Source organism: Perca fluviatilis, chromosome 13, assembly GCF_010015445.1.
Source record: "Perca fluviatilis chromosome 13, GENO_Pfluv_1.0, whole genome shotgun sequence".
Lineage (NCBI taxonomy): Eukaryota > Metazoa > Chordata > Actinopteri > Perciformes > Percidae > Perca > Perca fluviatilis.
In genome coordinates, this window is record NC_053124.1 from 27,222,739 (window position 1) to 27,249,954 (window position 27,216).

The 27,216-nt window shown below is 41.8% G+C and overlaps 1 protein-coding gene across 1 annotated transcript in view; it reads right to left on the reverse strand.

Annotated features, from left to right (window-relative positions):
• Positions 1-2,735: 2,735 nt before the first annotated feature.
• The window catches only part of pvrl2l (PVR cell adhesion molecule related 2 like), a 326,286-nt gene continuing 301,805 nt past the window's right edge, over positions 2,736-27,216 (reverse strand). Inside the window, exons 7-10 of the mRNA XM_039820448.1 lie at positions 9,615-9,744; positions 6,920-6,977; positions 5,020-5,115; positions 2,736-4,491 (exon numbers count right to left, since the gene is read on the reverse strand). Coding sequence (XP_039676382.1) covers positions 4,285-4,491; positions 5,020-5,115; positions 6,920-6,977; positions 9,615-9,744 — 491 coding nt within the window. The 3' untranslated portion in view covers positions 2,736-4,284. The remainder of the gene's footprint in view (positions 4,492-5,019; positions 5,116-6,919; positions 6,978-9,614; positions 9,745-27,216) is intronic.

The following is a 27,216-nucleotide window of genomic DNA, read 5'->3' on the forward strand; positions in this document are numbered from 1 at the left end:
ATATTCACTCATTTTAGGAAATTAATTTACAGACAAAAGAGCAAAACCGTCACATTTAATTCCCCTTTATGACCGTTTTGGTTCTGTGGCAGGGCTATAAAATACATCACATGTGATTGTCTGACACTGCAACCATATAAGAGAGTCAGAAAGCCATGCGCTTGTCATGGGTGGTCTGACTCTTGCTAAACTGGGACATATTTGATCCCATTGGTCCATGCAGCATGCAGACATTCCCTTTGATCAAAATAAACACCTCAGACACAAAAAAGCAGACGTACAAAAGACATTTTACACCGTTAGCTATCGTAGAATAACCTATTATTTCCTGCATCTCTCCTGAATTGAATGTATAGGCTACTGCAGATTCATTCTTCAGTAAAAAAAATTGACGGGAACCAAATAATGCAACTAAACTAACCAACCAATCCACCCCTAAGTTAGTTATGTTACGATAAATCAAATGAAATTGTGTCAAACTTGTAACCGTATTTCAGTTAGCATGCAGCAGAAATTGGTAGGCCTACTTCTAATTTATGATAACTACAAATATATAAACAACCAAAAAAAAAACTCTCCACCAAAGCTAGCGATAAATGAATGTGAACAGATGATTGTCATACATCAGAAAAATGAAAATATTGCATTTTGTGCCGAAAGCTGCGATGAGACATATCACGTCCTGCAACAGTTCCTAACCTATTATTTTTATCACTCTATCAATCTGGTTTTATGTCTCCATTTATGTGTCCCTCCTCCTGTTTAAATCTCTATCTGCCAACTCTATCAACGTTTAGACGTGTTTACAGGACTGCACTGATCCATAACCTGACTATGGGCTTTTGTGGGGGTGATTTGAACTGGCGCGGATAGCCACATCCTGTACCTCAGGAAGATTTGTGCGCCTCAGGGTCTCGAGTAAGAGCTCAAGATTATAGAGGAGAGGAAAGATTGCATCTCTGTGTGCATTGCACTCTGTGGCTGCGAGAGATGATGATTCTGTGCTGACTGCATTTTCGGATCAGCGCTAAAACACAAAAACAGAAAGCTTGCCAAGCCTTCACACGACCCAAAAAAAATAAAAAAATAAATAATTTTTTTTAAAAACTCCCGCTCTCTCAACTTAAATTGGACTTGTGCTTGTGGCGTGCAGTGAACGTGACAGCTGCATTGAGAAATAAACAGCTTTTCTTTTGTTTGTCAAAAATGTTTTTACAAATGGAGAAGATTATTCCGCAAACAGCCTTGGGAAAGTGTTTCAACAAGCCACCGATCATGCCATGCAGAGTAATATGAACAAGGAATAAAATCCACACCATTTCATCTTTTTAGATACATATATATATATATATATATGTACATATACACTCACCTAAAGGATTATTAGGAACACCTGTAAGATTTCTCGTTAATGCAATTATCTAATCAACCAATCACATGGCAGCTGCTTCAATGTATTTAGGGCTGTCGTACAGGTCTAGACAATCTCCTGAACTCCAAAGTTAATGTCAGAATGGGAAAGAAAGGTGATCTAAGCAACTTTGAGCGTGGCATGGTTGTTGGTGCCAGACGGGCTGGTTTTAGTATTTCACAATCTGCTCAGTTACTGGGATTCTCACCCACAACCATTTCTAGAGTTTACAAAGAATGGTGTGAAAAAGTAAAAACATCCAGTATGCTGCAGTCCTGGGGGGCGAAAATGCCTCGTTGATGCTAGTGGTCAGAGGAGAATGGGCCGACTGATTCCAGCTGATAGAAGATCAACTTTGACTCAAATAACCACTCGTTACAACCGAGGTCTGCAGCAAAGCACTCTGAAGCTACAACACGCCCAACCTTGAGGTGGATGGGCTACACCAGCAGAAGACCCCACCACTCATCTCCACTAAAAATAGGAAAACGAGGCTACAATTTGCACGAGCTTACCAAAATTGGACAGTCGAAGACTGTAAAAATGTTACCTGGTCTGATGAGTCTCGATTTCTGTTGAGACATTCAGATGGTAGAGTCAGAATTTGGCGTAAACAGAATGAGAACATGGATCCGTCATGCCTTGTTACCACTGGGCAGGCTGCTGCTGGTGGTGTAATGGTGTGGGGAATGTTTTCTTGGCACACTTTAGGCCCCTTAGTACAAAGCATTTGCAGTTGAGCATCGTTTAAATGCCACAGCCTACCTGAGCATTGTTTTGACCATGTCCATCCCTTTATGACCACCATGTACCCATCCTCTGATGTCACAAAGCTCGAATCATTTCAAATTGGTTTCTTGAACATGACAATGAGTTCACTGTACTAAAATGGCCCCCACAGTCACCAGATCTCAACCCAATGGAACATCTTTGGGATTTGGTGGAATGGGAGCTTTGTGCCCTGGATGTGCATCCCATGAATCTCCATCAACTGCAAGATGCTATCCTCTCATTATGGGCCAACATTTCTAAAGAATGCTTCCAGCACCTTGTTGAATCAATGCCACGAAGAATTAAGGCAGTTCTGAAGGTGAAAGGGGGTCAAACACAGTGTTAGTAGGGTGTTCCTAATAATCCTTTAGGTGAGTGTATATCTATATATATATTCAAATAAAACATTTTAGTATTAAGTGACAATCTCAATGTACTGTGAAAAGTAAAATAGTAATATACACTTTGTTTTTGTTTTTTTAAACTGCTCAATTTGACATCTAACAAACTTCCACCCACCCCCACCCACCCCCACCCACCCCCACCCCCCATACAGAGGCACTGATAACACCTACACTTGTTTTTTTTTTTTATGTGCACACATTTCACCAACAATATATTCATCAATATTATCAATACTATTTACATCATTTAATCATTTGGTACCATCTGACATCTATGAAAATCAATTTTTGATTCAGCTAGGCATAGTTGTTGCTCACCTTTTTGTGTTCTTTTCTTTTTGTTTTGAGGAGGACAATCGGCTAAAATGCAAAATGCATATTTTCTACATATGTAAAATGTTCTGCATATATCAGAGTGTATGACCACTTTAATCTGTTAAAATGGCTGTAATGGCAGTATTTTTCTAATACATGCTGAGCATTTTCACACTCTCAAAATACATACCTTATAATGGTGTTTTGTACGTGTGTGTGTATGTGTGTGTGTGTGTGTGTGTGTGTGTGTGTGTGTGTGTGTGTGTGTGTGCTTTGCTGTAAACCAAGATTCATCTCCCCAACACACAGCCCAACCAACTCTTGCAATTATGAATCACGGAATCTTAATCATGTAATGTTGCCAGGTTACGGAGCTTAAAAACGATGTCACTTCGTTAGTGCTAACGAGCAGGCCGGCGCCCCGGGGACAGATGAGGCCCTTTGACGACATAATAAAGTTCTTTATTGGACTGCAGCCTGGGCAAGAGTGGGAAAGGCTGTTTTTGAGTAATTATAGGAGTTGATAAATAACTGAAATACTTTCAAACATCTTGGGTGATTAATTGAAGCTGCTTGGAGCCAAATTCACTGGTATGTAATTCCAACCCAACCAACCGTGGAAGAAGAGTACTTTTAAAGGATTTCATAGATGGTGTTTGTATTACATTTTTTATAACTGTCTCTATAGTAGCAGACTGCAACAGGAGCCTGAGGTTTTTATCCCACGGCTGTAAACAGAAGAGCCCAGGACTGGCAGCTTCACATAAAACAATACTTTTACAATGGGGACATTGTATGTTCATGGCACAAAATGTTGCATGTAATATTTCATACTGAATCCACATGAAATTCAGTTGTGTTATTGTTATTTTGGCTGAATTTTAGATTCGCGAGGATCATGCAGGGGGAGCACGGTGTGTTAATTAGTTTGTGTCTGTGCACCCTAAACTGCTGTGAAAACGGTGATATTTCATACATTATGTTTGCTTTTCTGATCAGATATTTGAAATATAATGAGGATTAAAAATGTGTATGACACTTGCAAGAGTTAAAAAAAGAGAAAAGAAAAGCGTGTGTTACTCTTGCTAACATTCCTATTTGTCAGTAGTCACAAGTGGCTTCTCAAGAAATGAAAACCCTGCTAAATACCAGTTTTCTTGGGGAACATTTTGACCCATAACATCCCCTACATGTGTAAAGAAAAATAAACTTGAAAGGAAAATGTCATGTTCAAGTTAAAACTTAAAATTTCTGAAAAGTTTCACATACAATAGAAGATATTTCTAGCGTGGAAACAAGTGCGCACGCCTTTACTTCCCATGCAAATTTAGGTGACCTGGAACTTGCCCATACGGCCGTGATGTGGTGCTCTGGTTGCCATGGCTACACATACATGGCGGGAGAAACGAAGCTCTCGCCGCGCGAGATGTTGGCAGCCGGTGGCTCGTGATTGGATGAATCCAAGTCGTTGCCGTGGTAACCGTCGGGGGCGAGGTCTTTGAGTTCGCTGATTTTGTCGAATTTGTCCGAGTCGTCTAGGACTCGGGGAGCGCCGCCGTTCAGGGCTCCGGTGGTCTCATCGTCCAGGTTCTGCAAGATGCCAGACGAATTATGGGGAACACAAATCATATTAAACATTAAACACATTAATATAAATCCAATCACATGAAGACTCACTTACATAACAGTGGGGATCGACCGATTCTGGTTTAAGTAGCTTAAGTAGCGCACTTTTTAATAAATTACCCTGATCGGCTATCAGGCAAATAAAACGCCGAAACAGATAATCTGCAAACTGCCAAAAAAATTTGCAAATAATCGGTCTATCCCTACATAACAGTAATGAAACTCCTTACATACCGGGAGAATTATGGGATATTAGGGAAAGGTCCAAATACATTAATTTTTAAGCTAAAGTTACACAACAATGCAATTTTAGAATGTATTATTTATTCACAGCTTAATATTAATAACATTTGATTGATTGGTACAAAGTACAAACACCATGACGTCCCTACAACACAGTGTGTAGCTGTCCAAACAGATATGGAGCCCACCGTGACAGAATGTGTCAGTGAGCAAAAACCTGCTTTTGTGTTTGTGTGCTGTGTTAGTTACCGTGACAGGCTCTCCCCCTGTGGGCTCGTAGTAAACCTCTCCTGGGCTCAGAGGCGCTGTCTCGGTGGCTGTAGGGGGCTCTGATGGCTTGTTCAGCTTCATGCGAAGAAACCACATCAACACGGGGAAGGGAACAGAAAACAATACAATGAAATACAGCGGAGAAGAGAAGAGAAGAGCTTGAAACAATGCATAAAAATAGGTTTATGTTAACGAGACAACAGAGCTGCAGTCTAGAGTCATAAATAAAGACCTTGTAAGCTTTGAAAGAAAAAATAACACACTCTTCCACTTACAAATATGCAGCCGAATTCATGGTGGCTAATGTTAGCAAACTGTAACTAGCTGTGTAACATGACATTAATAGGTAAATTCAGATTTTTCTTGACCTTTACTCATGTTAAACCTTAAATCTTAAGACGTCAGAGATAAACATAACGAGCTTTTAGAGCGCAGTTTCTCTAAGTGCGGCCCGCAGGCCAACGGCGGCCCTCAGAAAACATTTGTGCGGCACCGGAACATGACAGTGGCTAGTGGCTGCTCGCCAGTGATGAGGAAATTACGTTCTGTCACCAATGCTAGTGCTGTTAGCTAAAGTTAACGGTTTTGGTGGACAACTCTGCAGTTTAAAGTGGGAGTAAATGGCTTAAATTGGCATTCAGTCATCAAAACCTTTAGAACCCCCTGGCCGGGTTGGGTCAGTGGGTAGAGCACTTTTCATACATGTCTTTTCAGACGATGTCCGTTACCTTCTACTTTCTTTATGTTGGAATTTTTAACTCCGGTGGACTTTTGAGGACTATGGTTAACTGCTCCTCAGATCTCTGCAGGGTAAATCCAGACAGCTAGCTAGACTATCTGTCCAATCGGAGTTTTCTGTTGCACGACTAAAACAACTTTTGAACGTAGAGCGTACACACGTTCCACCGAAACATGTTGCTTCCCGAGGCTATTTTGCAGCTACACGGTGGCTCCGTGTGGAGCTAAGACGATTGTGATTGGTTTAAAGAAATGCCAATAAACCAGAGCATGTTTTTCTCCCATCCCGGAATGCTGTTTGGACTAGCCAGACCTTCCTCCGCAGCGCTTTGGAGGATGGTCTGGCAAAGCGAGACTACCGGTACATTAAAGTGGAGCTTCATTTAATTAAAAAATATGTTGCCTCTAAACACAATCCAGCCAACGATTATGTGTTTCATCACAACATAATTGGGAAAACAATTTAGTACCATATAAATGTAATTTCTAAGAGATGGGGTTATATTGAATTCAAGGGACTTGTTCTCAGATACATATATAAAAAATGTTCGAAAAGTTCAAATTAATTTTAAAATCCTGCATACAGAGACTTGATGATTTGCAACTGACTTGCAGTTTGCTTCTAAAAACGTATCACTTGACCTAAACTTGCCTTCAAAGACCAGAGGCTTGATTTGGACTTGGAAATAGTGCGACAGAGGTAATGCTTTATTTTAATCACATTCCACAGATGCTGATCTCTAACACTGTGTAGACGTCTAATAAACTTTCACTGTTGAACCCTGTGAACCCCATTTCAGCTTGGGCATTAACAGGCATTTAGACATATTTTATACATCTAGTCAACATAAAATTGGAGCGTTTTAGCCTCATTACATCATGTGTTATGAGCGCAACAAAATGTGATCGAGTGATGGAATAAAATGGGGATGAGGCGAGCAGCGCTCTAATGGAGCTCTTCACAAACCAAGCTAATTATTTTGACACACATAAGCCAACTCAGATCTCCAATCAATAGCCATTAGCTCCATTATGATGCCCAAATGGACTCCGTGTATGTATTTGTGTGTGCGTGTGTGTGTGTGTGGAATATAATCATGGTGACAATAGAAATTGATTTGAATACATGTCGACCACTCACCATCTCTGTTGAGCTGCCGGCCTTCACAGGGGGAGGGGGCTTGTGCTTGGGGGGGCCCCTGATTGGAGAAAAGACAAAGATAACGGTGTACTGATCGCTGCTTCGTTAAGGCATCCGATTTCTTTTGTACTACACAAAGAAACAAGATGGGTAACTATGAGAGCACAGATAAAGACAGTCTTGAAATATTGAGCGCTCAAGACATCCCATTTTGTCGTAGACACAAAGATTCTGTTAACGCAAAAACAGTTGAATGCTAAAGCTGTGACTTTTGTGTGGTTAAAAGGTTTTTGCACTTGATGTCAGAAGCAGTGATTAATTTGTGGATTTGTATTCGTACCGGCAAACCAATCTGTATTAAAAGTAAAGAATGAAAACACTTTTCCTTGCCCTCAGGGACAAAGCAGTAGTTGAACTGGAGACCTTGTAAATACAGTACAATATGTGGCACCGCTTCACTCATCAGCTCTGGGATTTGAAAAAAGGCTCTTTTATTCTCACTAATATTTTGGCATTGATGGACGGAAAAACATTGTGAGAAGTTGACAGATACACGGCCAACGCAAACTGCAGGTTCATAACTTATAAGGTTATTGGCTTATTTAGAAAATTGCCTATTTAACACATCCAGCTGACTGGTACGGTCTTCACATAGAGGAAACCGGGGATAGTTGTAACACGTCCCATTTCTCCAATCAGAAACAAGTTTCGAAACAGCTTATTCACTCTAACCATGCTCTGTTAAGGCCTTAATACACTCGTGAAGAATCAGCCCCCTGTGACAGACTCTGCACATTTTCAGAATTTTGTGACAGCATTGCCGGCTATGCAGTAAAACTCAACAAACTTGCTAATGTTTTATCTGTTAGCTGTAAATTAAACTAGTTCATGGTGACAATAGTCTGGGTTATAAAATGTTACAACCTACCCCAACCACAATTTGTTTGTATTTGTGTTTTTTTTCTTTAAATCTCTTGGAAAAGAAATACGTACCGAGGCGTGCCTCTCAACCCATACACACACACAGATATATTAAATAGTCATTTAAATGTTGAATGAAAGTTTCAATATCAAGTTTTTGTTATAATCAATTCATGTTTCTAATTTCATAAAGTTACATTTCACCCCAGGGTATGGTACAACTAACCCAGACTATGGGGTAAATTGTAACATTTTACTGCTTGTGTTTGAGCGTAAACCATGCATCTTCTGTTTGGGTTGCAAAGATAACAGCTACATCGTTTAATAGCAGACAAATGTCACTAGTTTGTATCACATTTTGAACCCGCTGGCTTAAAAGAGCTCCAAGATACAGACCAAAATGTCAAACTATCCCCGGTCTCCTCTACTCCTGACCAATAAACAGTATGCAGCTCTTTTGCTGCTAGAGGTTTTAAGTCAGAGCTAGTATGCTTGAAACAGCTGTAGAGAGTTGGAAGAACAATTCAGACAAAAACCTACCTAACAGCAGCCTAAATGTGAATAAAAAAAAAAAAAAGAAGAGCTACAGTGTTATTCTTGTGACTTTGTCAGTTCTGAATTTAAAGTTGACATGTCTGGAAATCCATCCCATTAAACCCATTTTACACAAAATCAGCAGGTGTTTAAGAGAATTAATAGAAGATTTCCTTACTGTGGTTTACATTTTAAGATATTAGCTAACCTATGCTGGCTATATCTACCAATGCAAGTTATGAACGTACAGCTCACATTTGTGTGTGTGTGTGTGTGTGTGTGTGTGTGTGTGTGTGTGTGTGTGTGTGTGTGTGTGTTTGTGTGTGCTAGCATCTCCCAGGCCTGACATGAAATTCTCAGGAGCAGGTGCCAGCCTTTTTCAACACAATGACTTTCCCCTCTACACTCTGTTTGGTGCTTTAAAAAAAACAACTCCACGATACAGTATATAAATATACTGTATCTCTCTCACTACGTAGCTCATGCAGCATACTGTGTCTTTGGTGTGAACTCTACATTAGGCACAATGAAAAGCATGTGGACAAACACAGCTGGAAACAAATTATGGTTTGAGGATTTAAAAGAATGTGATTTTGCAGTAATTTCTGGCCAGAGGTCATTTTAAGAAATACGATGTGACTGGCTTATGAATCATTCTACGGTCATTTATATAGTACATAATATGCTTTAACCCTGAAATTTGCAATCATCAATTTCTGTTTGCTTGCAATTTGGGTAATTGTCATGAATTCCATCTAATTATACCGTTGAAGCGGTCACACATTAAAACGTCAGCAACATGTCTGCAACATCCAGTTAGTACTTGTAACTAACCGCTCTCTGACTCAGCAAGTAGGAAACAATGACTGATTAATTTGCTGCATACCCTGTTGTTCCACAGGAAGTCTCAGATTGGAAAATCACCCCTTAAACTTGTGGAATTAAAACAGTGAAGGTTTAATAAATTCCTATTTGCAGCTGCAGCCCAGGGGAGGAATTGCAGAGAGTGAATGGGGGGGGGAAGGGGGGGGCAAAGGACTGAGCAGTTTGGGAGTGAAGTCTCCAGACGGTCTCACACTATAAACTTCAGGTCAGGATTTGTGACCGAGCTGCTTCTGCTGGGTCTCGTCATGACATGTAATCTGTTTTAATGAGCCTTGGTCCCAGAAGGGGAGATTAATTTTTCTCAGGAGGTTAACTAAACCATGAAGTGGATGCAGGGTTGTTAATGAAGACTTACTCTCCCTCTTCCTGGCGCTTGCGGATGAAGAAGATGATGCCGATGATGATGCTGATGAAGACGAGGGCGCCGAGGATGCCGCCGATAACCGCACCTGACGATGGGCCCGGAGTGATTTGTCTCTTCTCTTCTGGTATGCGTGAAACACACAGTGGGTGGTGGTGGTGGGGGAACAGAGAGAAAGAGAGACGGTTTTAATACCAATTTGTTTAAATTTTATTGGACTGCTTCTGGCACTTTAATGCCGCTCACTTGCAATATCTGTGTTTTTATGTGTTTTGCTGCTGCTGTCTGTGTGAGAGAAAATAGTAGTGTTGTGATTAAGCAGTACAGTATTTCACTATTTACTGTAGCCGAGCAAAACATGTAAAACAAACACACAAAAAAAACTATAGTTTGGTTTTAAAGGAGTATGAGTAACATGAACCATCTGAGGAATCCCCAGAGGGATGGATTGCATTTATACACTCACCGCTGGTCACTTTATTAGGTTCACCACAGTTCAACAGATCAGAAATGCAAATGTCTAATCAGCCAATCACATGGTGGCAACTCAAAGGATTTAGGCATGTAGACATGATCTGCTGATGTTCAAACCAAGCATCAGAACGGGGAAGAAAGTGGCTTTAAGTGGCTTTGAACACTGCATGGTTGTTGGTGCCAGATGGGCTGGTTTGAGTATTTCAGAAATTGCTGATCTACTGGGATTTTCACACACAACCATCTCCAGCCCGATTTCTGTTGCGACATTCAGATTGTAGGGTCAGAATTTGGCGTAAACAACATGAAATCATTGATTCCACCCTGCCTTGTATTAACGGTTCAGCCTGCTGCTGGTGTAATGGTGTGGAGGATATTTTCTTGACACACTTTGGGCTCCTTAGTACCAATTGAGCATCATTTAAACGCCACAGCCTACCTGAGTATTTTTGCTAACCACGTCCGTCCCTTTATGACCACAGCAGTCCATATCGACGACGTTTCATTTCTGGGATTGCTCCGGGGCCACCGGCTGAATGTCTTTCATTTCGGCCGGATATCCGTCACCTGCTGCTTTCTTTGTGTTGGCATTTTAAACTTTGGACAATTTCTGAGGACTATGGTTAACTGCTCCTCAGATCTCTGCAGGGTAAATCCAGACAGCTAGCTAGACTATCTGTCCAATCTGAGTTTTCTGTTGCACGACTAAAACAACTTTTGAACGTACACGTGTTCCACCAAAACAAGTTCCTTCCCGAGGCTATTTTGCAGAGACGTCCTTGCTTCGTACGGCGCTTAGCACCGCCCAAGATGAATTTGATTGATTTAAAGAAATGCCAACAAACCAGAGCACATTTTTCTCCCATCCCAGAATGCTGTGTGGACTAGCCAGACCCTCCAACGCAGCGCTGTGGAGGAAGGTCTGGCAATGCGAGACTATGACCATAGTATACCCATCCTAACAGCTATTTCCAGCAGGATAACGCACCACGTCACAAAGCTCAAACCATCTCACATGACAAGAGTTCACTGTACTGAAATGGCCTCCACAGTCACCAGATCTAAATCCAATTGAGCACCTTGGGGATGTGGTGGAACAGGAGATATGTCAGCATGGACCTCCACTAAAGTCTCTGAGGAAAGTTGCCAGCACTGTGTTAAATGTATGCCACAAAGAATTAAGACAGTTCTGGAGGCAAAAGTCTAAGGGGTCCAACCCAGTACTAGCAAGGTGGTGTAATAAAGTGGCCAATGTCTAGCACCTTGCTACCTTAGCGAACAAAGCGTTTTACAATTTGCCTCTTATTCACCCATTTCACATCGATGGCGGCAGAGCTGCCATGCAAAGCGCTGGCCTGCCCGTCAGGATCAACTTGGGGTTCTTGCTCAAGGACACTTCGCCATTGCGGATGTCGGGGATCGAACCGCCAACAACCCACTCTTCCCCCTTTAGCCCAGCCTCCCAAATATAATGATCATGTAAGCAGGTAATCAACAGTCAAGTTTTTACTCAATGTCATCCTGCACAAGTTTGTATGGTGTAACATTGAAGCCCAGTCACATATGCATAACGATTTCAATGAGATCTTGTAAAACAGCAGCAGCTCACAGCTCTCTGTTGTGCGAGAACACCCATGAATGCCGTACATCTTTACAATGCAGCTTAACATCAGCTGAGTCTCACGCTGACCTCGACATCTCCCTTCAATTAAGAGCCTATTTATGATATCAGGAGGGCTGTGAGGCATCTAAATTGACTGTAAAAGCCTCTCATTACAGTCATGCTTTCATTTGAAAGAAAAAACAACAACAGACTGACAGCAGCTGCACACAACAACCAGCATAGATGGCGTCGCATAATCATTGACTATAAAAGGGCTTTTGGCAGAAACAACAAAGCAAGAGTTGAATTATTTTTACAGGTTTTTTGGTCCTTTTTTTTTCTTCATGAAATAGTATTTCATCACTACCGCTGAAGTAAAAGCACTCCACTGCGTTTGATACAGAGATGATAAAAGGATAATTACCGCTACGATTTGCACTCTTTTAGCTTATACATTTAGCTGATGGTTGTATGATTATGTACCTAAAATGAAGCCAATTTCTGCTGCTGCTGCGAGAAAGAAACTGTACTGCAATTGCTGTACACATGTAGTTTGAGACTCCCCTTCAATTACAGCTTGTGAAACACACAGAGACATGCAACTGAATACATTTCAAAACACAATTGCATCAAACAAAAAAATACTTTTTTCTTCATTGTTACAAAGAAAGTTCTTTTTAATCTGCCAAAAGTGATATCATCCTCATCCTTTACTGCCTATTCGTAGGCCCAAGAACCATTAGGATGGAGGGACTATGAAAAAACATCTGGATATAAATCATTATGCAATAACTAAACCTTTTAATGGTCCAGATAGCACCAAATCAATCTTTCCACCAAAGAAATGGCCCTTATAAAAACTGTGAGGTCTTTTGATTGTTTCCTGAAAGATAACTTCCTGTGCAATGTCATTTTTAATTATTCCATGAAATTCCATTAACCCCAAGCCACCCCTAAGCATTGTATTTGGGATGGTTGCAGAAGTTTCAGATGCCGATAAATACGGAAATAAAAATTAAACTGCATGCGCAGCTATATACTGCAAGGGATGAGTGAGAAAATATAGGTAAGGGGGAGAGTTGATGAAAATACAGTGTGAAAAAGACTGGCTGCATATCCTCCTCCTCGCCAGCAGGTGGCTGTCTGTTCCAAGCTTACACTGTCTTCAAGGAGAGATATACAGCTAGTTAGATAGGCAGACAGACAGACAGACAGGCAGGCAGGCAGATAGATAGATAGATACATAGAGAGATAGATAGATAGATAGATAGATAGATAGATAGATAGATAGATAGATAGATAGATAGAGAGATAGAGAGATAAATAGAGCGATAGATAGAGAGATAGAGAGATAAATAGATAGATAGATAGATAGATAGATAGATAGATAGATAGATAGATATCTAGATAGATAGATAAATAGATATTTATGCATGTCACTCATGTCTGGGTAAATCCACTGGGATACTGGCAAGTGTGTGTGTGTGTGTGTGTGTGTGTGTGTGTGTGTGTGTGTGTGTGGGGGGGGGGGGGGGGGGGGGAAAGTGTGTGTGAGAGAGAGAGAGAGAGAGAGAGAGAGAGAGAGAGAGAGAGTCACACAATGGTCACAGACTGGAGAGGGAGCGAGTTTCGATTATGTGTGATCACAAACACCCAGTGAGGGAGGAAAGGAGAGAGAATCTTTGAAAATAAAGGAGAGGTGGAGTGGGACAGAGAAGGGGAGACGAGGAAGGGAGAGACAGATGGAGGTGGGGGAAAGGAGGGAGGGAGGGAGGAGAGAAGGATGAGGTTGGAAAGGAGGGGAGGGAGGCGAGGAAGGAAGGATGGATACAAGGTACAGGAGAAAAAACAGAAAGGATACACCATGACGGCATGGAGAGACAGATGGGGGAACACCGGCCTTTCCTTACAGTTGGAGATGCACAGACAAGAACAGATTCATGTGAATTGAAGCCTATTTTTTTTTTTTTTTTTTTTTCTTTCTTTTTTTTTGTTTTTTTTTTTTTTTGTGTGTGTGTGTGTGTGTCAAATGCATCATCTGATGTGTGCCATGGCGTTATCAAAGTTTATACTGGCGATGTTTGCCATTAATGTTCGTGATCAATAACAAACCGCCTTTTTAATAAACAATAAGTCATGGTGCTGCATGAGAAACGCGACCTGGGAGGGGCTGCAGCAGGAAAAGAAACGTGATTGGTCAGAGAATGGTGAAGAAGAGTTGACTGCAACCCAGAAGAATACAGAGGAGAAAAGAAGATACATTATCTGAAGAAAGATGCCAAACTGTTTTTTAATAATCTCTCAGAGAACACACTCACACCTCTCTCACTCAGTACATCCCTGAACAGGCAGCAAGCATCAGCCACTATTCACATCACACGCACCTGTTCCTCTCACTGCAGGCAAACCAGAGTTATTAAAGTGCATATTGCAACAATGAGTGAATTTCCATCCACCTGTTTTTTGAGCAGGTTGAATTAAAGCAGAAAAAAAAACTTGAATAGAAATGCCAAAAATCTGAGAAAAGGACTACATAGCTGTTGGAAGTTGGGTTACTGATTAGGAAAATATGCAATCATTTTTTTTTATTTTTATTATAGGAACAGGAACAGTTTCTACTTTTTTCTTTTTCTTTTTCTTTTGACCCCAGCCCTTGCATGGCTCCCAGAAAGCCTCAAAATAAAGAATAAAAGGGCAGCAACTACATGTATGCAAGACGGTACGCGTGGACACAGAAGTGAAATTAACTTACATAAATATGGAAGTTTATTAACAACAAAACTTTTGAACGAGCACCAAAACAAACCCAAGCTGTTATTATTCTGCAAGCCAAGATTACACAGTGCACAGGGTCAGAATATGAGCAGAATAACATTTTGAGAGCACAATCCTGATTTTGTAAATGCTCAGTTTGCAATCTGCTTTTGTTTTGTAAGATTTAAAGCTTGTGAGAGGGTTCTTGCCAACAGGTTTAAAGATGAAGGAGAGCATTGGGAAGAAGCCTGACCCCGCTTACAAGGCGAAGTTTAACAGGATAATGCCTCACAAGTCAAATCCAATAGAGTTAACTCGGCTCTAAGTTGGAGTTTGCTTGCAAAGAATACAAAATCTGCCAAAATGTATGAACAACATGGACGACAGTGAACAAAAGAGAAAGGTTGCTCTCTTGAATATAGTTACACCATTCTACTTGCTTTCTCAAAACACTGATAATGCCCATGGGTCTGTTAACACTTGCTCTCAAAACCTCTTCTACGCTTACAAATCTGTTAAAGGTGCCCTGCCACACGTATTTCATTAGTTTGTGGTAATGTCTGAAGTTCTACCATGGACTCTGTAAAAAAAAGAAATTGTGGAAAAAATGCCTTGGTTACCTTGTTTCAAGCTATTCTAGTGTGGTACAGAAAGCCTGCAGGAAGACTCAGCTCGATTTGTGCCAGTTCTCATTAATATTCAACAAGCTAAGCTGCTTGACTCTGATTGGCTAACAGTTAGCCAATGAGAGCCTGGCTATCAGTATCCTTTACCCAGCGCAACTGGGCGAGCTCATGAATAGTAATGAGCTCAGGCAACACCACGTCAGACTGACCAGCTTTTGTAATTGGCCTGATTTCTCTGCTTATTTCTTTTCAGTGGCTAGAGCTGACAGAGGAGGTAGCAGTTCATTTTCACATTCATGACATAACACAAACACATATGGACCCTAACATATTTAAAAAAATATATATAAGTAAAAGCGGTTTTGTGTGTTACACATCTAGATGAAAGCATACCTTGTACAACTTTGCTTCTAGGTTCTTGGTTGAAGTTTAAAGTAACAAAATAGGAATCCAAATAACCAAAAAGTGTTTTCATCCATGTATCCTCGAGCTGCAGGAGTGACTCTCCGTTTGTTAGCTTTTCAAATCTCCCACATGCAGGTTGCTTTAGAGGTGAGTCAACACACCCACCTGCCTGTCCCAGACTCAACACACACGCGCACACACACACACACACACACACACACACACACACACACACACACACACACACACACACACACACACACACACACACACACACACACACACACACACACACACACACACACAGCTTAGAGAATGGCACCTTTTATTTTCATGCACCTCCATCCATCTAAAATACAGCTTTATTTTCTCATCAGCGAGTCAGTGCTAGTTCCTGCTGAAGTTGTAGAATATTTATCAAACTAGAATTATCAAACATTTATATTGTTAAATCAATAGCCCGGGCTTCATATTGTAGCATTGGTTTTTAGAAGTAAAAATGAGGGGGTGGAAATTCGCTGGTGCACACAGGTGCACTACAGCAGACCTTCACTCCTGCTTTATCCATTTCTCAATTTATCGCCTGGTAGCAAAACATCCCAAACCTGCAGATATAATGCTATAATATGAGTGAAACTCAAGTGGTGAAAAATTGCTGGTGCAATTTAAATAAAACTGAAACAACAATCCCTGTTTAAAGCGCTCCATTGCTCTCCATCTCCCTTATCAAACGCTCCAGTGTGTGGGGCTGTATTAGCCATAAGAGAAACACATTGTGCCCACGGCCTGTACTTAACTATCTCTGCCTGATACAAAATATGGGTGGAAAAACACACATTTGTTTCATCTAGCCATTAATATTTCACATCACATGCCACAGAGTGGGAACACTTGAAGAATTAAATCAGAACAAGCAAGAGGAAATTTTTGAGACTCATTTAGGCCATACTTACAATACCAAAAGGTTGGATTTGTGTGAATATATGCACGGGATTGTATGTTCTACATTATTCTGGCAATGCGTGACTAACATGCATGTGATTAAGTTATTAACAGAGAATGGTAAAATTAACTTACTTAGTTACTGTTTGGAAAATCAGTCAGTGGTAATGAAAAATGTATTCAGAAAAAAAAAACTTTCCATGATGCATCTACCTCAAATCGCGACACACAACAGTACATTAGCCGCTTACAATAATAAAAATAAGCGGCATCAATATCAGTGATCTGGCATTACAATGGATGGGAACCAAATGTTATGGGTTCACAACAACTGGACAAAGTCTAGTACTATTGCTGCTATCTACTACTTGTATTTGCGTTGTGCACATTCTCACTCCCATCGCGTAAAATACTGATCGATTGATTGGTCAGGTGCCTTTGGCGTTGTTATTGATGCTAAAAGTCTCCTCTAGCGGCATATCTAAATGCGCTTTATCTAAACGCGCTTGGGTCGGGACTATTGGCGTCATTTTGACGCAGTTAGGTTAAGGAAAAGATCATGGGTGGGTTTATAAAAGGTACGTTTCCGTGACATGTGGGACAAAAACAGACAGTTGGGTTTAGGAAAAGAAGAAAGCGACAGTTGGGTTTAGGAAAAGAGACGCTTGGGACACGAACCGGGGTGAAAGTCCTGTGTTGTTTGACCCATCCACCACCCTAACCAGCCTCCGTTGGTGGAATTTCAGGCTTTCATTCTACCAGAGTGTATTGATTCCAACAGGAGAAGTGAACGTGAACACAGATTATGAGCGATTTTTTTTCGCACCGTAGTCACCAAAGTAAATATTGGACCCACTTTTTACAAGCCAACATATCTCCAGAACATTTTCACACTAAAATGGCATTTTTCAGACGGACACAACAGGAGAAACTTAACTTAGTTTGAGACTTGTTTCTGTCTCGGGACCAAAGTCTCGCGAGATCTGGCGACACAGAGAAGCTAACGTCAGCTAACGTTTGTGAACGTCCTCGCAAAACTAACATCCGTGATGCTAAATATGTCTTTTACCTGTGTAAATATCTAACGTTAGCAAAAGAACATAAATTATTCAAAGATAACTTTTCATCCATCCACACGACATTCACTACGAGGCCACGCCCCTTTACGAGACAGGAAGTGTGTACTGTTTCATACGGTTGGCGCTGCTTGAAATGCGCTACCTTTAGTGTAGAGGATCTTTGATACAACTCGCAACCATGGTCTCTCTTAATACTACGTCATCATCTTCAAGCGCCACGTAGCTGCTGCTCTGCCCGGTGCGTTCTACACACACGCTGAAGGGTGCTTTTTGTGTCGTATCTGACGCTGACAGCCACTGGCCAAGCGTCCGTATTTTACGAGTTCGGAGTGAGATGCATGACCAGATCTGAGTCTTGTGACTCTGACAGGAACCTCTAGTAAAAAACCCAGAGAAGTCATTTAGAAAATGGCGAGGACACAGCGGACTGTAATCATAACAATTGCCACTGAAATGATGCTGGAGAGACTGAAGACTGAGCCCGGTGCTGCTGCTCATCCATCCATAAAAGGCCATTTTGAGAAGTGAGCATTTTTTAACGTACAGCTGATTAAGTGGCTGCCTCAGACGTTTTAAGGTTGTGTTACGCAAATGTTTTCGACATAAAAAAAAAATAAAAAATTCTCAAAACCCTCAGTGAGATTAAAGAGAAGTTTTGCTACCAACCCCTGCAGCTACGTGCCTGAAATGTAGACTGTGATGATGCAATATGACAGGATATGAACGAACGTCACCATTAGATTCAGCGACTGAAATTTGCTGCCACACACACACACACACACGCACACGCACACACACACACACACACACACACACACACACACACACACACACACACACAAACACAAAACAATACACATACTTCCTTTCATTCTGCCTGTTTCTCTTTCAGAAAGCCACACTCACGTACAGTTAGTCAATTTATAAATAGAATGCTTCGGTGTTGGAGGGAAGGTGGGGAGAAGGAGGGAAGACGAGAAAAAGAATGCGAGGATCTGGGAGTCGGTGGGAACAAAAACAAGAGAGGAGAGAGGGCGGAAAAATCAAAGAAAGAGAGGAAGGAAGGAAAACAGAGGAGCGTGAAGGTGAATCAGAGAAAGGAGGAGAGCAAACTGAGCAGGGGTTGGGGTTCGAGGAGGAATGGAGGGATGAGGAGCGATAAACGAGGGAGGGAGGGAAGGACGGATGAGGAGGAGGAGGTGGGGGTAATAGGAGTGTTAGCGGCCTGAGGAAAAGAGGAGGATATTTTAAAGGTCTAAACACTCCCGAGGGAGGCCATGAGTGACACTTGACAGCACAACTACCTCTCTGTCTCTCACAATCCTGCTTTCACCTCCTCTCTTCTTCTTTTTTACCCTTCCTGATACTTTTTTCCTCTCCCATCATCCACCCCAACCACTTCCTCTCTCTTCTCTTTCATCCCTCTCGTGCTCGTCCTTCAGCCCTTCATCAGACTACCGCGCTCTCTACTTCTGTACGCCTCCAGTTAAGACATAGTCTTTCAATCACTTTGTTTTTTTTCCTCCTTTTCACAGCCACTCTGTCGCCTTCTATCGCAGTCTGCTGCTCACTTGTTTTTCCCAGTGCCCCCCTTCCAACTCTAACTCACAAACAGCAACATTAGCAAGCCCTCTCGCATTTACAGACTCTGAAAAGACAAACTGACTCACAAGCGTTCAAACACACACACACACACACACACACACACACACACACACACACACACACACACACACACACACACACACACACACACACACACACACACACAAAACACAAATCCATAAATACGAGCGAGCAGCTTATGGCCACCGAGCACTACAAAGACCACTAAAATTATGAGTGCACAGAAATTACTGCAATCAGCAAGCAATTATGATGAATAAAAAAAATGATTGTTTATAATCTTAGAGGCTAAAAGCTTCTTTATTCCTTTCAGCAAGGCACTTTAGAAAATAGGTATAGCAGCTGGAGAGAGAGAGAGAGCTTATATGGAATTAAACGGAGGAGAAAGGAAAAGGTGAGTGGGAGAAAACACAGAAAGAAAGAGCTATATGAAAATCAGCATAATCAAACAGCGCGTTGCACATCAAAGCTTATTTTATGAAAAACTATATCTGTTTCACATTGCAAAACCTCTTGACTGCACTGGTCTCCTGCAATGAACATCTTGTTTCAAATGTTGAACATGCAATCTTTCAATAATGTATGTCCACAAACATTTTTTATTTTTATATCATGTTTTTTTTTTTTTAACCAAATTGGCCAAAAATAACATGGATGTACATTGTAAAGAACCCATGCAACATTCTTCGCAGGTAAAATTAATTTGACTTTCATTGAATTCTGTGGTGTTTTATTCAATTTTATAACATTTGAAATTGTTTTTTTTAATGGTTTCAAAACAGTATCCTGACCAAACTTTGACATATACCAGTCTGTGATTCACTCAGCATCTTCGAAGTCAAAATAATTCATAATTTCTGCTTTTAAAAAAAAAAGGTGCTACTTCTGCTACTTGGGCGGAGTGATATGCTCGCAGCACCTGAGAAGCCCCGAGCAGAGAGTAGCAGTGCTTCACCTTTCTGAGAATATAGTTCCCAGTATGTATACGGTTAGAAGATGGCTGTGTCTCATGTGACCTTGTTATTTGTACACGCTGTGACTGTACAAATCACAACATGTAAATAGGAACACGTTGGCGTTATTTTGTCACTTATTGGGAGCAGTAGGCTAGTTGGAACCGGCTACCTGCAGGATCTGTGCTACAGGCTAAGCTACCGGTGGGGCCGTCGGACAGAGTTACAAAACGCACGGAGATGAGAAGGGTATGTATGGACTTGTCTAACCCTGGGGGTTACGCAGAATAAGCTAAAGTCCCAATAAGTCGGCGTGTTCCTTTAACGTTTCAAGAGCAATTTTAAAACAAAACAAAACAGGACAGCGAAGGAAGGATGAGGATCCGAAATGATGTGCCAATCTAGGGCGCTTTGGATGATGACTTAACTGACGAGAACAAGGGGGACAGCGGGAGAATCATAAATAATTTCAAGGCAGCTCCGTCACTGTGCACTTAGCGTAATGAGCCTTCTGAGACAAGACAAGAGCCATCCAACCCACGGCTTTTTGGTTTACGGTACGTGGCGGTTTTTGAGCCGCCTGCAGAGAAACAAAACACGCTCGCCAAAACACACATGAAGTGCGCCTACGTGTGCAGGCATGATGGGATCAAATCCCATTGCACTGTGCAGCCTGCATACGCACGCACGCACGCACAGCGTGACCTTTTTGAATAAATCGGCCTATCAGTGCTCTCTGTGTTTGTGTGACAGATATGGATATGCAACACTTCACAACCTTATCTGCAGCCAGAGTTCCTCTTTCGTTTTCTGACAGCTCTGTGCGGGAGTCCTTTCTCTCCATATGTCTCTACCCACTTAAAAGATTAAAGAATACACAAATCACACACGCACACGCACGCACACGCACACGCACGCACACACACACACACACACACACACACAAACACACACACACACACACGCATTCTGCTGCTTGCTTCCTCAAATAACATCGAGGGTAGAGGGGATGGAGGAGAGTGAAATGGCATTGCTCTCTAAATGATCCAGAGCAAATGAGTTTATCTCAGAGACAGACAGCCCCCAAACCATTCAGGATCAAACTAGGTCACACTCGGAGAGAGGGAGAGGGAGCGACAGGAGGAGAAAAGAGGGACAAAACGCAAACGAGAAGGGAAAAACACAAAGAGGCAGGGAGGAAGAAGGATGAGGAGAGGGAAAAGGAGGAGCTGAGGAGCGACCCCGGCTGAGTTCATCTCCTCTCTCCGGTCCCTCTGCCTCTTCTCCTCTCGCTCCCTGCAAACACGGTGAAGCTGACATTTTGTAGAGTTGTCCCCTCTCCTAAAAGAGCTGTCACCTATATTCAAATTATATCAAATCACTTGAGGGAGGGGAGGGGAGCAAAGCAAGGTGCTTCAAAGCAGTTTTTTTTTTTTTTCAACGGGACTAACAACTGAGGACGTGCTCACTGTGGAGTGGAAAAATCTGCTGTTTGAACAAACAACAGAGTGAATTGCTTCTTTGTGGTGGCACTTCAGTAGTTTGAAGGGATCGGGTTACAGTGCGACTACAGAGCAGTATCAGGACTTTGCTGTACTTGTACCGGGTGTAACACGTTTAAAGACTTTTAAATGCTACAACATGGCGAGATTAACTTGCAAAAGGGACCCCAGGGGCAACAGTGAGCGGAGGGCCACTCTTGCCCTAACCGCTGTCACCGCACACAGTAGAATACACATGGCATCTTAATTATATTGTGCCGAGAGACCAAGAGACCAACCAGTTTCGCTGCGGTAGAATGCTACCTGCTTTGGGGAGGGTTGCTGTATGCCAATTAAGCCTGATCCTAATCAGGTTTGATATTTGGTGGAAGTTTGTCCGATCTTTCTCTCAAAAAGGCAGCTGCATCCTGTTTAAAACACCTTGCTAGATTTCGTTTGTTAATTCTGTATCTTATTCTTCTTCCAGCTTACTTTCCAAGCTGTGAATGTGTTGAACGGGCAGCAATAGGTTTCATCAGTAATACCTTAAAGTGAGTTTTGATAGATTTCAGGAGGGTTGGAGAGCATTGATGGAAAGAAGAGAGCGAAAGCAGAAAGGTGCAAAGCTGCATCTTTTTTTGTTTTGTTTTTTTTAATAAATGAGAATTAGAGATATTGAATTTCAATCTTACCAGGTAAAAAATGCATTAGTATTATTATTATTGTTATTATCAGCTGGTTCAACCGACTCGCGTAGGATTGATCTATTGTGGAGGGTTTAAACATGTGAAAGGCTTATTTTTATTTACTTTTTATGAAAAAAACTTATTTGAGATTCTACAAACACTGTGTGTTCACGCTGAAGCCCCAAGGCTGTCTGAGGAGGGGGAGATCTCTCAGTTTCATCTTCCAACATTTCTTGTTTTTTTCCCTTATGTCCCAGGGATGTTTATCATTGTTTTCTTAGAGAGCTCCGGGTAGGTCAGGACCTAGTGCTGTTATGAGTATGTAAAAACACACCAATGCATTGCATCTGATATTGGGCTTTATAAATGAATGTGTAGTAATCTGATAAAAAATAACTGATTTATCAAAAATCAGGGTAGAAAACTGACTATAAAAATACCGCTTTTTTGAACCATTTTTAATTACGTTATCTTCTCTATCTTTGGAAGCTCTCTCCGTCCCTGCTGCGGAAACAAAATGCTCACAGCTTTGATTTTTACCAACTGAACAGAACAGTGCGAAAGAACCCTGAGTTACTATTTTGTTCTTACAGAGGCAAAACTAACATTTTCTTATATCAAAATATTCCAGACTTGAAATGAAGTTTTAGCTATTGTATTCTCAGTGGCCCAGGCTAAATAACGTATTCTCCATGTTAAGCTGTGAATAAAGAGATCAGACACGAGTCACACTGAATATCTGACTCTGCTTTTGCAGACTGCACATTCATCCACTCCACTTTGGCTTATCACTCCAGCAGGTGTGAGAAAGAACTCCGGCGTCAATTTGGCACACAATACCAGCTGGCTGAGCAGCACAGTTTAGAGGTTAAGCTACTGGGGTAATACTTGCACGGAAATGTGAGAACGCGAAAGTGGGTTGTAATATTTGAAGGACTCGGGGTGCGCTCAATATCAGCCTCGCCAGAAACTTGGAATGGGCTTGAGAGTGGAGAAGAGATCAGTTATATGAGGCGCTCCCTGAGTCATTTCAAGCGTTTGGAATATATTCAAGTGCTATTTTGCCCAGGTCTGCAGCCAAGGGATGACTTTTAATATTCAACCTACTTCACCGCTCAGTTCACAACCTCCTGCACACACACACACACACACACACACACACACACACACACACACACACACACACACACACACACACACACACACACACACACACACACACATCACATGTCACTTCAAGCCACTTCAAACACACTTCACGCTACAACTTCAAGTCCCACAGGCCCAAATCGGGGACATGTTCTCCTGACAGCCAATCATCACGCTCCTGAATGTGGGGATGTGACTCTGTGTCTATCACTGGGACTCAGATCATTTTTATATGCATATGTGTGTGTGTGTGGTGTATGTGTGTGTGTGTGTATGTGAGAGAGAAATAAATAGACCCAATCATCAACAGCCAATCATCAAGACAGCTATTTGGACACCTGGGTGCCCCGGCAATGCCATGGCAACAGCATCTGTCTGTTACCAGGTAACTGTGAATAGTCAATGAGCTTGGGGCGTAGGCAAGAGCAGAGAGGCATTGTGGGAGAAGCAGAGGTCAAGAGAGGGGCACACATGCTCACACACAGGAGAGGGTGGAAGGTCAAACATGCAGACAGGTGGCCTGTGGAGGTCTGAAGATTTAATGCATCCGTGCACAATAGACACACAAACATGCACACAGAGCACAGGCACACGCATGCATAAACATGAAGACAACAACCTAAAAGCCCACAAAATACCCTGATTAATGCAGAGGCATAAATGAGGACAAAACACACACACACACACACACACACACACACACACACACACACACACACACACACACACACACACACACACACACACACACACACACACACACACGTGAGTAGGAGAGACTGTGCAGCAGATAATTAGAAAGTGAGAATAATAAACACACACTTTTTTGGAAATTACACAAACAAAAAACAACCATAAAACATACACTACCGGTCAAAAGTTTTAGAACACCCCAATTATTTTTGTTTTTTATTGAAATGTTAGCAGTTCAAGTCCAATTAATAGCTTAAAATGGTACAAAGGTAAGTGGTGAACGGCCTGAGGTTAAAAAAAAAAGAAGTAAGTTTACCCAAAACTGAAAAATAATGTACATTTCAGAATTTTACAAAAAGGCCTTTTTCAGGGAACAAGAAATGGGTTAACAATGTAAAGCTGTTCTGCAGCAATGGAGGTTGATCAAGCTTTGAAAGTTGGTGCTACCAATTCCCACAGGTGTTCCAACTTGTCTGGATTACTTACAACCCCTCTGTTTGTATAAAAGTATTGTTGGAACACACTGTGGTACCATACCCTCGTGAGCATTATTTGAACAGTATTGTACTGCAGAAAGTAATGTATTGCCATAAAAATGGAGGGAAAAAGGCAATTAACAATGGAAGAGAGACAGACCATCATAACACTTAAGAATGTTGGTCTTTCCTACAGAGAAATTGCGAAGAAAGTCAAGGTGTCAGTGAGTACAGTATTCTTCACCATCAAAAGGCACTTAGAAACTCGGAAACTCTGACAGGAAGAGTTCTGGCAGACCCAAAGCCACAACAGAATCAGAAGACAAGTTTCTGAGAGTCCACAGCTTGCGTGATAGGCGGCTCACAGGACAACAGCTTCAAGCACAGCTTAATAGTGGTCGTAATAAGCAAGTCTCAGTTTCAACTGTAAAGCGAAGACTTCGAGCTGCAGGTTTGATAGGTCGAGTTGCAGCAAGAAAGCCATTGCTAAGACGTCAGAATAAGAAAGAGAGGCTTGCCTGGGCCAAGAAACATCGTCAATGGACTACTGAAGACTGGAAGAAGGTGTTATGGACTGATGAATCAAAATTTTAAATCTTCGGTTCATCACGCGGGATTTTTGTACACCGTTGAGTAGGTGAAAGGATGGTTCCTCAGTGTGTGACATCAACTGTCAAACATGGAGGAGGAAGCGTGATGGTCTGGGGCTGTTTTGCTGGATCCAGGGTCGGTGATTTGTACAGAGTGAAAGGCATCCTGAACCAAAACAGCTACCACAGCATTTTGCAGCGCCATGCAGCACCCTCTGGTATGCGCCTAGTTGGTCAGGGGTTCATCCTACAGCAAGATAATGACCCAAAACATAAGTCCAAGCTATGCCAGAACTACCTTAGCAAAAAAGAACAAGATGGTAAGCTTAAAAACATGGAGTGGCCAGCGCACCAGACTTAAACCCCATTGAGCTGGTTTGGGATGAACTGGACAGAAAAGTGAAAGCAAAGAAACCTACAAGTGCCACACATTTATGGGAACTTCTGCAACAGAGTTGGGAAGAACTTTCTGAAGAATGTTTGATTTCCATTGTAGAAAGAAAGCCACGAGTGTGTTCAGCTGTTATATCTGCCAAAGGGGGCTACTTTGATGAGTCAAAGATTTAGAATACATTTTGGTTCATCAATTGATTCCATGATTTCTTTTTTAACTTAAATTGTTCATTTGTTCCATTCTTTCATTTCAGAGTACAATAAGACACTGAACTGCATGAATTTCAATAAAAACCGGGAAAAATTGGGGTGTTCTAAAACTTTTGACTGGTAGTGTACACATTTCTATGAATGAACACAGTTGAGCTGACACACGTTCTGTTAATACACTGTACAAGCATATGGCATCCACACTCACGCTTTCACACACTCACAAACACATCTGTATACACACACTCTGACTAATCTTCTCATCCTTTTAGATGGTCTGTCGCATTTCAACTGTCTGGGGAGTGGGTATTACACTGATAGCTGCAAAATAGTGTGTGTTTGTATGTGTGTGTGTGTGTGTGTGTGTGTGTGTGTGTGTGTGTGTGTGTGTCTGTGTGTGTGTGTATGTGTGTGCATATGTGTGTATGTGAGACAGAGAGAAGGGACATTAGACAGTCTAGAGATACAGTCTGTATTCGTGAGTGTCAGTAACAGCGAGAGTGAGGAGGTTTTTGGAACATGGATATGTTTTGCATTTGTAAACATCATATCCAGGTTTCTGGGATGGGGATGGGTGGCATGGGATGTTATCTGCATGTTATATTAGAGAGCTGGAGTCATGGGATTACATCTGGGCTAGCCTCTACCAACGTTAGCTTCTGCAACACAATGTAATCTTGCATTCAGCATTTTTTTTTTCTCACATTTTCTACACATTATTTTCGCATTCTGGGACAAATCGCCATCCACTACAACACTGATTTGTGATTTGAACGAAGCTTGACAACGATTACTTTGTGAGCACCAAAAAACTACGGCTCCCATGAAAATGTACAAGCACAGGCGCTGGTACTTACATCATCGTGACTTAGTTTCGTCCATTTCCATAAAACTCACCAAGGCTTATTACTTCTAAGGTCATTTTACAGGGTTCCATTTTCTCTGTCCTGCTGTTATTACAGACAGGTGTATGGCTTATGGGAAATGGTGTTCATTAAAGGCTGCTAAAAACAGAACAATTAAATATATGATTTAAAGGTCCCATGGCATGAAAATTTCACTTTATGAGGTTTTTTAACATTAATATGCGTTCCCCCAGCCTGCCTATGGTCCCCAGTGCCTAGAAATGGTGATAGGTGTAAACCGAGCCCTGGGTATCCTGCTCTGCCTTTGAGAAAATGAAAGCTCAGATTATGAGTTCATAAGGAGCAAGGTTCTCCTTTCTCTGCTTTGCCCACCCAGAAAATTTGGCCCACCCATGAGAGAGAGAGAGACATCATGACTTTCAAATGAGCAAAGTGGCAGTTGGTCAAGGCCACACCCCCACCCTCCACCTTGCCCCCCCTCTCTCCTCCTCAATAGCTACAGACACAGAAATGGCACATCCAAGGGAAAGCTCATTATGGGACTGGCTCTTGGCTGTAATTCTGCACCAAGGCTGAATTTCGGGAAAGAG